The sequence below is a fragment of the Schistocerca gregaria genome, chromosome 2, assembly GCF_023897955.1.
Source record: "Schistocerca gregaria isolate iqSchGreg1 chromosome 2, iqSchGreg1.2, whole genome shotgun sequence".
NCBI classification, from domain to species: Eukaryota; Metazoa; Arthropoda; class Insecta; order Orthoptera; family Acrididae; genus Schistocerca; species Schistocerca gregaria.
Window position 1 is genome coordinate 466492030 of NC_064921.1, and position 14866 is coordinate 466506895.

The window sequence follows — 14866 nt, forward strand, 5'->3', positions numbered from 1 at the left end:
AAATGGTGGTGATAAGATTGTGAAAATAATAAAACAGTTATTCAATAAAATGTTACATTGAGATTCAATATCCAAGGATATAAAGATAGGATATATTAATATCATAATTAAGAAAGGGGATCACAAAAGCTGCTTGAACTATTGAGGAATTTGTGTTATACACACATTAATGAGAATCTTTCAGAAAATAATTAAAAATAAGCTGGAAATAAATTTCAAAACACAAGAAGAACAACGTGGCTTCACAGCCAGTAGCTCATGTGTAGACAATTTTTTCAGATTACAACAGATATTAGAGAAATGTAGGGAAAAATCAAAAAACATAGGGTTAATTTTCATAGGTTTAGAAAAAGCATATGATATTGTCTCAAGAAAACTACTTTGTAGAGCATTACACATGGTGAACATAAAGGATCCTTTAATTAAAATAAAACAGGAAATATATAAAGACAACATATGTCAAGCAAAAATTGGTAAAACACTTCCACAGAAATTTAGAACAACCAGGGAGCTATTACAAGACTTCCCCTTACCACCAACATTATTTAAAATCTATGTAGATGTAAATCTGAAGGTATCGTCTCATAAATGCAATGGGATGGGCCTAGAACTTAAAGATGGAGTTTATTTACATAACCTACTATTTGTTAATGATCAAGTAGTTATAGCACAAGATGGGGGGGGGGGGGGATGCAAATTACGTGTTTAATCAGTTAACAATAGAATACAGAAATTGCAGATTGAAGATTAATTATAAGAAAACAAATTACCTCACTAATGATCCAGTTGACTTATACATAGAGGGTATGAGAATAATGACAGTCAATACTTTCTGTTGTTTGGGGCCCATTTTTGAGATGGAGGGAAAATCAAAGGTAGAAATTAATAAAAGAATTAGCAATGGAAGGAAGGTCGCTGGAGTATCAAAGTCAGTCTTATGGAGCAGACATATAATAAACTGAACCAAAAGAATTGTGTATAAAGCAATACTAGAGAGCACAGTTATGTATGGAGTGGAGATATGGACTGCTAATCTGAAACATGTAAAAAAAACTACAAGCAGTGGAAATGGACTTCTGGAGAAGATTAGCAAGAATTTCTAAAAAAAGAAATGATGAAATAATAAAGAGGTTGGAAATAAGAGAAAGAATACATGAGGTGATGGACGAAAGGAAGTTACAATGGTACAAGCAAGTAAGAAGAATGAAGGAAGCCAGAATACCAAAAACAATCCTGGAATGGAAAACAGACGGAAAGAAGAGAAGGAGATGCCCTATGACCACCTGCCTCAAAATGTACAATTAAAAGGAGAAGAATTGGCACAGAGGAGGAAGATGTATAAGATCGAAACACCTGGAGGGACATCCTGAGGGGATAAATTAATATTTTATGTAACAGACATATTAATTGCCAGGTATTTGTTATTGTTGTGAATCGCCGACCATTCAAAGCGCAGCCGTGCAATTACGTGCATCCTCTATGTGCAGCGCTGTCTGTCAGCCATGCAGCAGCTGCGCCACCTAAGCGGCCAGCCGAGCAGCAGCCGCTAGACTGGGACTCAGTGCTCAATCGAATGCTAATGTGTACACATGTCTTGCTTGTAAACTTACTCTGTGACATATGTGTTGTGTCGTTCTGAAATACATGTGTTCAACTTGACGTTATAACAATTGGCGACAAGGTAGTGGATTTTTCCTTTTCACCGTTAACCCACAGGTTTCCATGGCTACTGTCGAGCAACTTTTGCAAAATCTCCTTGAACAGCAAACGCTTCTAACAGCGGCGATTCGAGATTTCGTCACGGCGTCAAATGCGGGGCGTTTCTTGTCATTGGCTATACCTCCTTTTCCTCCTTACGACGAGATGGCAGAAGACTGGACTGATTATGAAAAATGTCTTCGACAGACTTCTTGGCATTTCATGTCACGGATGAACAACCATGTAAGTCTCTGTTCCTTTCCTGGATTTCACCTCAAATGTATCGCTTGTTGTTGCAATTGGCTCCTTTGAAGGATCCTGCATCTTTGTCCTTTGCTGAAATGTGCTCACTTCTGTCTGTCTATTTTCAAAAGAAAACGTATGTGGTAGCCTCTCGTGTTGCCTTTTATCATTGTCAAAAACAGCCACATCAATCCTATCGCACTTGGGCTGCTGAACTTCATGGCCTCAGTCGAAAGTGTCAATTTGTTACTGACGTTCACAAAGAATCCTATGCCAATTCCATGGTACGGGATGCTATTATAAGGTCGGCGCCCGACAAAGAAGTTTAAACATGCCCTTCAGTTGGCAAATCCGACTCTAGATGTTTCTCGCACCGCTGGGGTGCAAATAGAGGCGTGGGGTGATGTCGGGGAAATACAACCTCTGTGTGCTGTTGACGACGCAAGCGGCGCGTCCCTGCCGGCCGACTTGGCCGCAGTGCGCTCCCACGCACAGCCTCAGCCTAACCGTAAACCACCTGCTAAGAAACTGCAGCAAAACCCCTGCCAACTTCCTTCATGTCCGCAGTGTTTTACGAAACATTCACAGGAGGATTGTCCCCAACGTTGGGCTGTGTGTCACAATTGCAAAAAGAAAGGTCATGTGTCTTCCGTTTGCAAATCCGACCGCGTACATGATGTACATGAACATGATGCTGATTCTGATTCTGTGTTTTCTGTCAATTGCACTTCTTCCCTTTCAGGGAAGTTATTCCTCACTGTCCAAATCCTTGGTCGAGATGTTCGCATGCAGGTGGATACCGGTTCTGCTGCCACTATAATTAATTCTCACACGTATCTTCAGCTGGGTTCACCACTCCTGTCACGTGTCACTCGGCAATTACAGACGTACAATAAACAGAAGATTTCTCTCTTGGGACAGTTTAATGCTGAGGTATCTTACAAGTCTGTCGTTCGCACTGTTCCCATATTTGTGGTCGACCAGAGTAATGCAGAGAATCTTTTTGGTTTCGATGCCTTTCGTGTTTTTGGGTTCTCCATAGATGACTCTGTCAATATCATCTCTGATGCTATTCCTTATGCCTAATTGGATTCCTTGTCAACTACAATTTCGTCCCTTTTTTCTTCTGGGTTAAGCCATGCAAACGACTTTGAAGCTCATATCATGCTCAAACCAACTGCTCGGCTTAAGTTTTTTCGGGCTCGGCCCATTCCTGTGGCCGTTCGTGATTGGGTAAAACGGGAGCTGGATCATCTCACTGGTTCCAGGGTCTTGCTTCCTGTCACTTCAAGTGAGTGGTCCTCTCCTGTCGTTGTCGTTGCTAAGCCAAATGGTGATATTCGCCTCTCTGGCGATTTCAAAGCCACTGTAAATGCTCAATGCCTCATCGACACTTACCCTATGCCCCGACCTGAAGAACTGTTCACTAAACTTGCTGGAGACCAGTATTTTTCTAAAATTGACCTGTCAGAAGCTTATCATCAACTTCCTCTCGACGCTGTTTCCCGGCAGTTTCTGGTCCTTAACACGCCTTTCGGCCTCTATCAATACCAACGCTTGCCATTCGGGGTTGCTAGTGCCCCTGATCTCTTTCAGCGATTCTTGGAACAATTATCGCTCCCTGTCCCTGGGTGTATCAATTACATGGACGACATTGTTGTAACTGGCTCCACCACTGAAGAACATTTTCAAAATCTCTGCACACTTTTTCATGTCTTACAGACTGCCGGTCTTAAGTGTAATCTTCAGAAATCACAATTTTTTCAGGCATCTATCACGTACTTGGGGTTTCAATCTCTCGGGATGGTATTCGTCCGCTTCAGCAAACAGTCGCTACGATCGATGCCCTTCCTTGCCCTACATCTGTTAAAAGAACTGCAGGCCTTCTTGGGGAAAATAGCATACTATCACAAGTTTTTACCATCTGCAGCTTCGGTGGCTCAGCCGTTGCATCGGCTCTTGCCTAAATACGTGCCTTTTCACTGGTCCGCGTCATGCGATGCGGCTTTCCAGAAATTGAAGACTATGCTGAAACAGGCCCTGTGCCTGGCTTCTTATCAACCTGGCCAACATCTTGTTCTTGTCACAGACACCTCTCAGTGCAGTCCTTGCGCACCGTTTTTGTGATGGTTTGGAACAACCCATTGCTTATGCCTCCAAAATGCTCACGGATGCCCAAAAAAAGTATTCTCAAATTGAAAAAGAAGCTTTGGCCATTATTTATGCTCTTCATAAGTTTGGTGTTTTTCTCTATGGCTAAAAATTTCATCTTGTTACGGATCACAAACCACTTGTTTCCTTGTTTCATCCATCAACGTCACTTCCCGACAAGGCTGCACACCGCCTCCAGCGTTGAGCTCTTTACTTGTCTCGTTTCAATTATGAGATTCATTTTCGGCCAACAGCTCAACATGCAAATACCGACGCTCTGTCTCGCCTTCCCATGGGTCCTGATCTGGCATTTGATAGGGACAAACTTTTGTGTTTCCACCTGGATGTTGCTGAGCAACGGGTTGTGGACGGGTTCCCCATCACTGGGGACAGGCTGGCAGCTGCTACGGGTTCTACCCGCTCCCGGGTTTTACGCTGTATTCCTAAGGGTTGGCCAGATCACCCGTCTGTTAAGACTTCTGATCCCTGATCTGTTGCGGAACTACTACGCTTTACGCTATCGCCTCACGGCTAGGGATGGTGTTATCTTCCTTTCCACTGACAATGCTTCGCCGCATGTTGTGGTACCTGCGTCTTTGCGTGCTTCGCTCTTGCGCCTCCTTCACCAAGGGCACTGGGGCGTGTCTCGCACAAAATCTCTGGCGCGCCGTCATGTGTACTGGCCTGGCATCAACTCTGAAATAGCACACATGGTCGCTGCCTGCGGCCCTTGTGCGTCGCAGGCCGCTGCCGCGAAGTCATTTTTTTCACCGTGGCCTTCGCCTGAGAAGCCCTGGGAGCGCATTCATGCTGACTTTGCGGGACCCTTTTTCGGTACTTATTTGGCTCCTTGTCATTGACGCCTACTCTAACATTCCTTTCATTGTCCGTTGCACGTCGCCTACCACCGCGGCAACCACCAGTGCTCTCGCCCGCATTTTTTCTTTGGATGGCCTCCCCTCTATTCTTGTTACTGATAATGGTCCGCAATTAGCCTCTTCCGAATTTGTGGATTTTTGTGATCGTCACGGCGTTATGCATGTCACAGCCTCGCCGCTCCATCCACAATCAAACAGTGAGGCTGAACGACAGGTCTGCACATTTAAGGCTCAGATGCGGGAACTTCTGATTTCTTCTGCTGCTGATGATGCGCTTCTCCAGTTTCTGGCGTCTTACCATTTCACCACCATGGGCGACCCCAGTCCGGCTGAGCTCTTACATGGCTGACAGCCCCGCATGCTACTTCATCTTCTGCGGCCTTCCACCTCATGGCTGCAGGTGCCTTCACTTGGCCAGTTCACCGCCGACGACCTCGTCTGGGTACGGGAATATGGCAGGCAGCCAAAATGGAGCCCAGGCCGCATCTTACGACACCGTGGCCGACGCCTGTATGAAATCCAGAGGGATGTTGCAGTGCGTCATTCGGACCAGCTTCGGCCTCGTGTGCCGGCAACGCCTGTTCCGAATGCCGCTACACCACCTTCGGTTCTACCTGGCACTCGGGATCTTGGCATCTTTCAATACTCACAACAAAGCCCTCTCACCGTCACCGCGATGCCAGCACAAGAACGGACGCCACCAGGAGACGTGCACATGCAGGAACCGGAAGACCATCCTCTGTCCTCAGAGCCATTCTACTCGCCTCCTCCTCCAACGGACGCCGACACACCACCCATGTCTCCTGTTATATCAACTGGACTTGCCGCAACGGGCAGATCGGTGCATGGGGCCCCAGCAGATTCGACCCCTACGTCTCCCAGCAGATTCGACCCCTACGTCTCCCAGCAGATTCGACCCGTTATCATCGGGGACACTTCTTTACGTACGGGAAGTCTCCTCCACAAGACTTTACGGCGAGTCAAACAACGCCTATGAACGTTAGCCATCTCCAGGACACTTCCATCAGGACCAGTGCAACAATTTCAAAGGCGGGAAAAGTGTTGTGACTCGCCAATCATTCAAAGTGCCGCCACGAAATTACACGCGTCCTCTACGTGCGGCGCTGTCTGCCACCCATGCAGGAGCTGCGCCACCTAAGCGGCCAGCCGAGCAGTGGCCACTAGACTGGGACTCAGTGCTCATTCGAATGCTAACGTGTACGCATGTCTTGCTTGTCAACTTACTCTGTGACTTATATGTGTTGTGTTGTTCTGAAATACATGTGTTCAACTTGACGTTATAACAGTTATACTGGAGGAAAACGTTTGTATAGACGAACATATCAATAAATAAAATTAAAAATAACTATTTCTTTGCCTTAAGCCTGTTCCTTGAGATATTTGTGTTTTTTTTTTTTTTTTTAACCTCTCATTATGGTTCCCACCAGGCATGTCTCTGCAAATCACTGTGCAACCCTCAGTTTTTTAATGATTTTCATAATAAAAGTTCTCCTCTCAATGCCGTGAGTTAAAATTTGCAATACACACCGACGGTAAACTTTCAAACATGGTGTATTAAATTTTTCAATTAACAGATGAAGCTCATCTGCACTAGAGGCAAACAGTAGTGCAGTAGGTAGCATAATGGAATGTTAATCAAATACAGTTAATGGTTTGTTAGTTCAAATCTCCTCAGTAAGATGTCTTCAGCAAGAGTAAGGTGGTTCTGGTATGTTCCATTAAGGCATATTCCTTTTTGTATTCTGAATATAAGGATCTAAAAATTTCCTCTATTTGTCAATGAGAGTAGTTTCCTTGAAATGGAATCCCAGCAACTGACTCCTTTTTCAATCTGAATTACCTTCTTGATGAAGCCTAATATTAGTTGCAGCAGCAATGTATATTTTTCTTCATAGCAACAAATTTTCTAAAAGAAGGTCGCCAATTCCATTTTTACTGTAATAATGAAATAAAATGATTACAACAAACGTGCAAAAGTCACCTTCTTTTAACAATGTCTATATTCTTCAGGTTGAACCAATGCCTTAGGATATCAGATTCCTGAGAAATGAGTACAAAATCTTGCTCAAAATCTATGACTCCCAAACACAGAGCAGTAATTCAACCTTACTGCTCCTTTCTGTAATCAGTTCACAACTTGCAAATGACCCACTATGTAATACTCAATTCCAAAACCATCTTTTTCTGTTGCATGGTTAAAATGTAATTCTGTCCTATGCACCAGGTGTGGGAATATTGAACATGCCGCCACCACCCAAGGTGCCATCAACATGACAGAAGGTAAGAACTGACAAAAATGCAATGCACATAAAACATGAGTCACAATGAGAATTATGGTAGTTCCCATGAATCACGTTCATTGACTTAGCTAACCCAGAACCAAACTGTCACCTTTCAACCTTACCAGTAACTCTGTCATTTGCTTGCTTCATAAGAACAAAGAAACTGTAGCCTTTCAACCCAATCTACAACTAGGGCTATGCTACAGACCAGTCAGTTACAACAGCCTACATAAATAAAAATACAAAAAAGTATCTACTTGGCTTTGGACACTGTATGACATTGTCATATGCCACAATATAAAAGATGATGTTCAATCTATCCACTGGTGATAATTTTAGTATCCTGTTCACACTAAAATTATTACTAAACACATAGAAAAAAACTGTTATACTTGCTCTTTGCTTCTGGTGGTGGTGGCTGAGGACAGTGTAATGTACAACGTACAGTGGGACAACCTATTTGACACATACACAGAACCGAAGAAAAATTAGCATTAAATCTTCTAATTTACGGTTTTATACTTGAGTCAACAAACAAGGGTAGCAAGAGGTGAATGTACAATGTATATTCCAGTTTTTTTCAAATATGAACATTGTACATATTTGCAAAAAAACCTGGAATCGTGATAAAGCTGACAGAAGTTATATGATTGAACATTTTGGGTGTTAGTATCTACAAACGGATGTTCAGCAAATATTATGTAAGGGTATGGAAATTTAAAATGAAACTAGAAGTCTCTGTCCTTTCCTCCCTTTGACTTTTATACTGCGCTTAATCTATGGTCATAAATATCACATTTCTTCATTTTTCTGTAAGTCTTCCTTTCTTTCTTACTTCTGAAGGATGATGTGTAGAATCCTGAAATGTGATATTTCCATTCACATTTTCATACTATGAACAGCTTTCTTTTGTAATGGTCATTTCTAGAAAGTACAACCTTACGTTTCACAGCTATTGCTCAAGTTAATTGTTTCAACTTCTTAAATAAAATATCTTCCTCTTCAACTGAATTTAAATACACCTTCTGACGACAGATTAGAGCTGCATGTAAGATTTCAGCCTCAATCCAAATGTTTGGATTCTTTTAGGCATGTTGCAGCAACTGAGCTATCTGAATTTACTTTAAATCTCAAATTAAATCCTAAACTAACCAAAGAGCTCTCACACACAACCCATGAAGGTCCAGACCTATGCTGTATTTCTGCATCTTCTCCACTCTTGCTCTTTCATCCTGTATCCTAAATAAGAACTATATCCTAGTTTCTGCTGTTAACAAATAATGGTGTCTAAAATTATAATTACAACTAATTTCACTATTACACATTTTTGGTAAAACAGCTTGCAGAAGAAAATAATTTACTGTACCTTGCTCGCACTTGCTGCGCAATACCTTTATGCAAAACACTCAGTGTAGGACTGAAGGTCTCAGATCCTTCAGCAAGCTTCCGAATTTCCTATAAGAAATTGAAAATTACATGAATAAACAATGTCTCATACTTGTCACACTGATGTCTCATCATAAAATTCTATTTTGATAGTGATGATGATGATAGTAAGAGTAATATTATTATTATTATTATTATTATTATTATTATTATTATTATTATTATTATTAATATAATAATAATAATAACAATATTTTTGTGGTGGTGGTGGTGGTGATGAAACGGGACAGTCAATGCCTCACCAATAACACAATTAAGTGGATAGTATTTGGGCATGTATGGTTTTCATTTCATTTACCATTAAATGTGCAGTACAATACTATGTATTAGGTGCTAACTGAAATGTAGTTTCATAATTCCAGTGTAATTAAGACATTCCACTGAGGTTAATGTTATTTATTTGGATATATGAACAGCTGTGTTGCAGTCCATAATAATATAATTATGGTAGTGAACACATAATTAAACTGCAAAGTACAACAATGCAAACACTAAGTAAGTAATTTTGGTGACCGAAGTGCTGTGACTTTTGTGGTTAGTTTATACAAATAAATTATAATTTTTTTAGTATACTAGACTACTAATTATTTGATAATCTGAAGTTTTATGCAGAACCATGAACTATTTTATCATCATACAATTTAAATTATATAAAAATAATAGACTACATTACTTGACTGCAGCCGAGGTGGAATTATGGTTTTATCATTTTCACTTTAAATTCTATCTGTTTATTTATTTGAAACAAATGGTTTATGTCTTTTTTACATTATTATGCCTTGTTATTTTAAATTACTTTCAGTATTTCTGCACATTTTAAATGTTCCCATAAAATGTTAAGACAACACAGCTTCTGAATGATCAAAGTTAATTCATTCTAGGTGGTACAGTAATGTGATTTTTTATTTATATTGACTGGTGTACACATTCCAGGAATTAAAGTAGATTAATAATTACAATAATAATACCTTTGATAAGAGTTAAACTGAAAGGGATAATCCGGTCAGGTTCGTGGTTTTGTTTTATATCTTTAGGATTTCCAGTGAGGTTGTACAACATTCTTAATGGGGAGTTGAATAATAAATGCTGTGCATTACACCTATATCTACACTCCACAAATTGCCTTGCAGTGTATGGATGGGTATACTTCTGGCATCACTATCATTTCTCCCCCCCCCCCCCCCCCTCTTCTCTTCAATTTACAGATGGTGCATGGGAAAAATCATTTTTCCTAAGCCTGCAGGTGCACTCTTTCTCTGATTTCTTCCATGATGGTCATTTCATGGGATCAATGTAGGAAAACTAATTGTTGTTATGCCCTTTTGGGAATTTACACTCTCAGAATTTTAAGAGTAATGCCATCGAAGATGCAGAAATCTCCTCTTGCACCATCTGCTGCTGGAATTTGATGGGCATCTCCATAACGTCCTTGCACTTGCTACATAAACCCATGACAAAATGTGTTGCTTTTATTTGGATTATCTATACATCCTATAATTAATCCTAGCTGGTAAGAATCTTTTGCAGCTGAATTACATTTTCTTAAGTCACAGACTGGCACAAAAAAATTATGCTAAAAAAGTAACCTTTCAGCCAAAATGCCTTCTTTTGACTTAGACATATTACTTGTTTATAAGTCTTTTTGTTGTGCCTGCCCATGACTCAAAATCTCCATTAACAGTCTATCCTTTTCATAAAATTAACAATATAGGAAAAGACAGAGTGCTAGTTACCGCCAAGAAGACAGTCAAATGTCAAGTTGCAGACAGGCACAATTAAAAGACTCTTACATATAACTTTCAGCCACAGCCTTCAGCAGTAAAAGAGAGACATACTCCATTCACACACACAAGCACCAACTCTGGTAGCTTGGGCCAGAATGCAACTATCATGTGGGATGCCAGCAGCAATCTAGAGGAGTGAGGGAGGGGGGGGGGGGGGGATAGTAATGCACGGAAGGGGAGGGAGATGAAGGCTGTCTGGTGGAGGGACTGGATTGCCAATCAGAGCAGTTCAGAAAAGCTGGTGGTGTTGGGAAAGATCCAGATGGCTTGCTTGGGTAGTGAAGCAGCCATTGAAATCAAGTGTGATATGTTCAGTTGCATGTTGTGCTGCAGGTTGGTCTACTTTGCTCTCGGCAACAGTTTGGCAGTGACCATTTCAACTGGCGGACAGCTGACTGGTAGCTGTACAAATATAAAAAGCTGCATAATGCTTGCAACAGATGTGGTAAATGACATGGCTGCTTTCATAGGTGGCCTGGCCCTGATGGGGTAGGATAACACTGTGACAGGACTGGAATAGTGAGTGCTGGTTGGGTGGATTGGCCAGGTTTTGCACCTGGGTCTTCCACAGGGTTGTGATACTTGTGACAAAGGGTTGGGATTGGAAGTGGCATAGAGATGGGCTAGGATGATGTCAAGGTTGGGTGGGAGACAGAACACCACTTCAGGAGGGTTGGTAAGTATCTCGAGTAGGATGTCCCTCATTTCAGAGCATGATGATAGATAATCAAAGCCCTAACAAAGGATATCATTCAGTTGTGACAGTCTGGGGAGGTACTAGGATATGAAGTGGACACTCGTTTGTGGCAGATTCTTAGGGGTGGTGGGAGAATTGGGAGTGTAAGGGGAAATGGCAAGTGATATCTGTTTGTGGACTAGGTATGTGTGATAGTGCATGTCAGTCAAGGCTTTGGTGAGACTCTCAGCATACTGAGCAAGGGAGTTTTGTCACTGCAAATACGATATCCTCGGGTTACTATGCTGTAGGGGAGAGATTCTTTGGTGGGAAAGGGATGACAGCTGTCAAAATGCAGGTGTGGTTGGTGGGTTTAATGTGGGCACAGAGGTGCAGATGGAGACATAAGAGAGGAGGTGGTCAGCATCTAGGAAGGTGGCATGCTGGGTTGAGGAGAATCACATGAAGTGGAAGGGAGAGAAGTTGTCAAGGTTGTGAAGGAATGAAGATAGGGTGTGTTGGCCTAGAGTCCAGATCATGAAGATATCATCAATCAACCTGAACTGACTAAGTCTTTGGTGTTTTGGGAGCTAGGAAAGTCTCCTATACATGGCATAAAAGAGTCCCCAAGGCTGTGCCATAGATTTGTTTACATACCTTCCATCAATGAGAAGTAGATGTGGATTAGGATAAAGTTAGTAAAGTGTATGAGGAATGAGGTAGTGGGTTTGTAGTCTGAAGACGTTAGGAAAGGTAGTATTCAATAGCGGTAGGACCATGGGCATGAGGGGTGTAGGTGTATAGGGAGGTGATGCCAACAGTGATGAGTAGGGATCCAGGAGGTAAGGGGATGACGATGGTGGAGAGTCAGTGAAGGAAGTGGTTGGTGTCTTTGACATGGAAGGCTAGATTAAGGGCAACTGGTTGGAGGTGTTGGTCAATGAGAGCTGAAATTCTTTCTTGGGGGGAGGGGGACAGTAACCAGCCACAATGGGGTCCCCAGAATTGCTAGGTATGTGGATTTTAGGGTGCATGTAGGATGTGGGTGTGTGAAGTGACATAGCGGTGAGGTGGGAAATGGATTCAAGGGAGATGTTTCAGGGAAGAGCCAAGGCTTTAAGCAAGGATTAGATCTTGTGTTGGACTTCTGGAATGGGATCACTCTGGCAGAGTTTATACATGGAGGAGTCAGATAATTGGCAAATTCCATAATTTCATGATTAAGTTATCCTGGATTTTCTATTGCTTGATTTTATATTTCCTTAAGATTCTTCCTGTGAATCTCAGCCTGGCGTCTGCTTTTCCTAAAACTTTTATCTAATGGTTTCACTTTAGGCTGCTCCACAGAATTGTATATATTATGTGGTTGTTACTATTTACAGTGACTGTGTAATCAAACAGTAATATCTTTCCATATATTTATGTGCAATACATTAAATTTATTTATGCTGGGACTCAACTGCCAATCCCAGCCTAATCCTACACAGGTCTCGCTGTATTTCAATAAAGATTTCTGGCAACTCTACTTGGCTATGTATGACAGCATCATCTCGAGTCTCATGGAGCTTCCTTCATTGCCCACCAGATGATTTATATATGTACAGGGTGAGCACAAAGTCTTGCTCTGACTATAAAAATGTATAACAGAATAACTGTTTGACATAATAAGTTACATTTGACACAGTTACATAGGTTAGTGTTACTAGTTGTTGTGACCAATAGATGGCACTAGTGCTTCACATCACCGATGTGGTCTGTTAGGTCACGTTAGTTGTTGGTGAAATAGCATCAAAGCAGAAGAAAGTACAATGTGTGCTTTGGTTTCATGAAATGAAATCACCCATCTGTGTTCAGTGTAAATTTCGGGGTTCTTATGGACACAGCCCTCCTGACGTTAAATCAATACAGCGATGGTATGCAAAGTTTAATGAAACAGGCAGCATTGAAGATCACCCTCAAAGTGGCAGGTTCCGTGTGAGTGATGCAGCTGTTGATAGTGCTCAGCAATTGTTTCAATGGAGTCCATCTAAATCAACTCGTCAAACATCACGTGAACTTCAAATACCGCAAGCAAGGGTGATGAAGATTCTTCATGAAAGGCTTAGGTTGCATGCTTACAAAGTGCAAACCGTGCAGGCCTTGCAACCGAATGATTTGCTGACACGTGCTGAATTTGGAACTGAGATTCTCAACATGATTGATAGCACTAACGATTACTTAAGTCGCATATGCTTTACTGATGAATCCACCTTTCATGTCAGTGTAATGGTAAAGAGGCATAATATCCGTACATGGGGTTCAGAGTCTCCACAAGCTACTGTACAGTTACAGCAAGACAGCGAAAAAGTAAATGCGGCCTCATGCATAACAAAGTTTTTGGACCATATTTCTTCATGAAAAAATCCATTACCACTAACATTTACTTTGACGTTTTGCAACAGTTCATTGCCACACACTTAGAAGAATATCAACCATGGATAATTTTCCAGCAAGATGGAGTGAATCCCCCCCCCCCCCCCCTCCCCTCACTGGGCTCTGATAGTGCGTGATTTCCTGGGTGAAATATTTCTGGATCAGTGGATTGAAAGGAACGGTCCAACACCCTGGCCACCCTAATTTCCAGACATTTTGCTCCTTGACTTTTATTTTATGGGGCTATATCAAGACAGAGTCTTCGTCACACCAGTTGCTGACATCAACGAACTGTGAACTGGAGGATAGGATACAAGCTGCTGTGGGTACTGTGACAGAACATGTTACAAAACACCTGGCGAGAATTGGAATACCGCCTCGACATTCTCCGAGCTACCAAGGGTCTAAAAAAAAATTAGTAGCACTAACCTATGTAATGGCATCGAATGTAAATTGTTATGTCAAACGGTTATTCTGTAATAAATTGTTATAATCAGAGCAAGACTTTGTGCTCACCCTGTATACTTTTACACCTGACAGTTTTGTACCATTAAAAATGACAGGTTGAGTTCCATCCACTAAACAGTCCTCAGTCCAGTCAGAGTACTCCTCTGACATTCTGTAATCTCATATTTTGTTCAGTAGTTAATGTGGAACTATACTGAATGGCTTCTGGAAGTCAAGGAACACGACATCAACACCAACATCTGTACTGTAATTTAAATCCTTCAAAGTCAGATGGGCAAACACAGCGAGCCGAGTTGCACACAATATTTTTTTCCTAAATCCATGTTGATTCTTACACCAGGGTTGCCACAAGTTTCCCCAAGTGAAGTTTCCTGATATTTCCCGGCTTTCCAGACAAGTTTTAGCATCTTTCCCTGACAAATTTTGAGATCTCATGGGTAAGGTACAGACATAAGTTGACAAAAAAATGTAAGGACTTCTGTATTTCTCCCCCCTTCTGTTTTTTATTGCTTTAGGGCACAATAACAACTAGGGTCATATGCGCACATGTCAAAAGTGTGAAACACGAAGACAAAGAGAGGAGTTAAAAACAAGTACATGTCAATCCCCAATGACAGAAGAGGAGACATCTAACAACAGGAACGTGGAGAAAGGTCTATAAAATATGCAATAGAGAAACGTAGGTCCAGAACTGAAAATTTGCCATACTGCTACAATGAATAAAAAGTAAAAACCGGTCAACAGTCCATGCATTGTTTGCTAAAACAACCAATGACTCAGACAGCAAACGCAAACAGAAACATAACT

At 41.6% G+C, this 14866-nt stretch overlaps 1 protein-coding gene across 1 annotated transcript in view; it reads right to left on the reverse strand.

Moving 5' to 3' along the window:
- LOC126326121 (DNA-directed RNA polymerase, mitochondrial) overlaps positions 1-14866 on the reverse strand; it is a 272901-nt gene that overhangs the window by 166659 nt on the left and 91376 nt on the right. The window contains exon 10 of the mRNA XM_049995553.1: positions 8640-8728. Coding sequence (XP_049851510.1) covers positions 8640-8728 — 89 coding nt within the window. The remainder of the gene's footprint in view (positions 1-8639; positions 8729-14866) is intronic.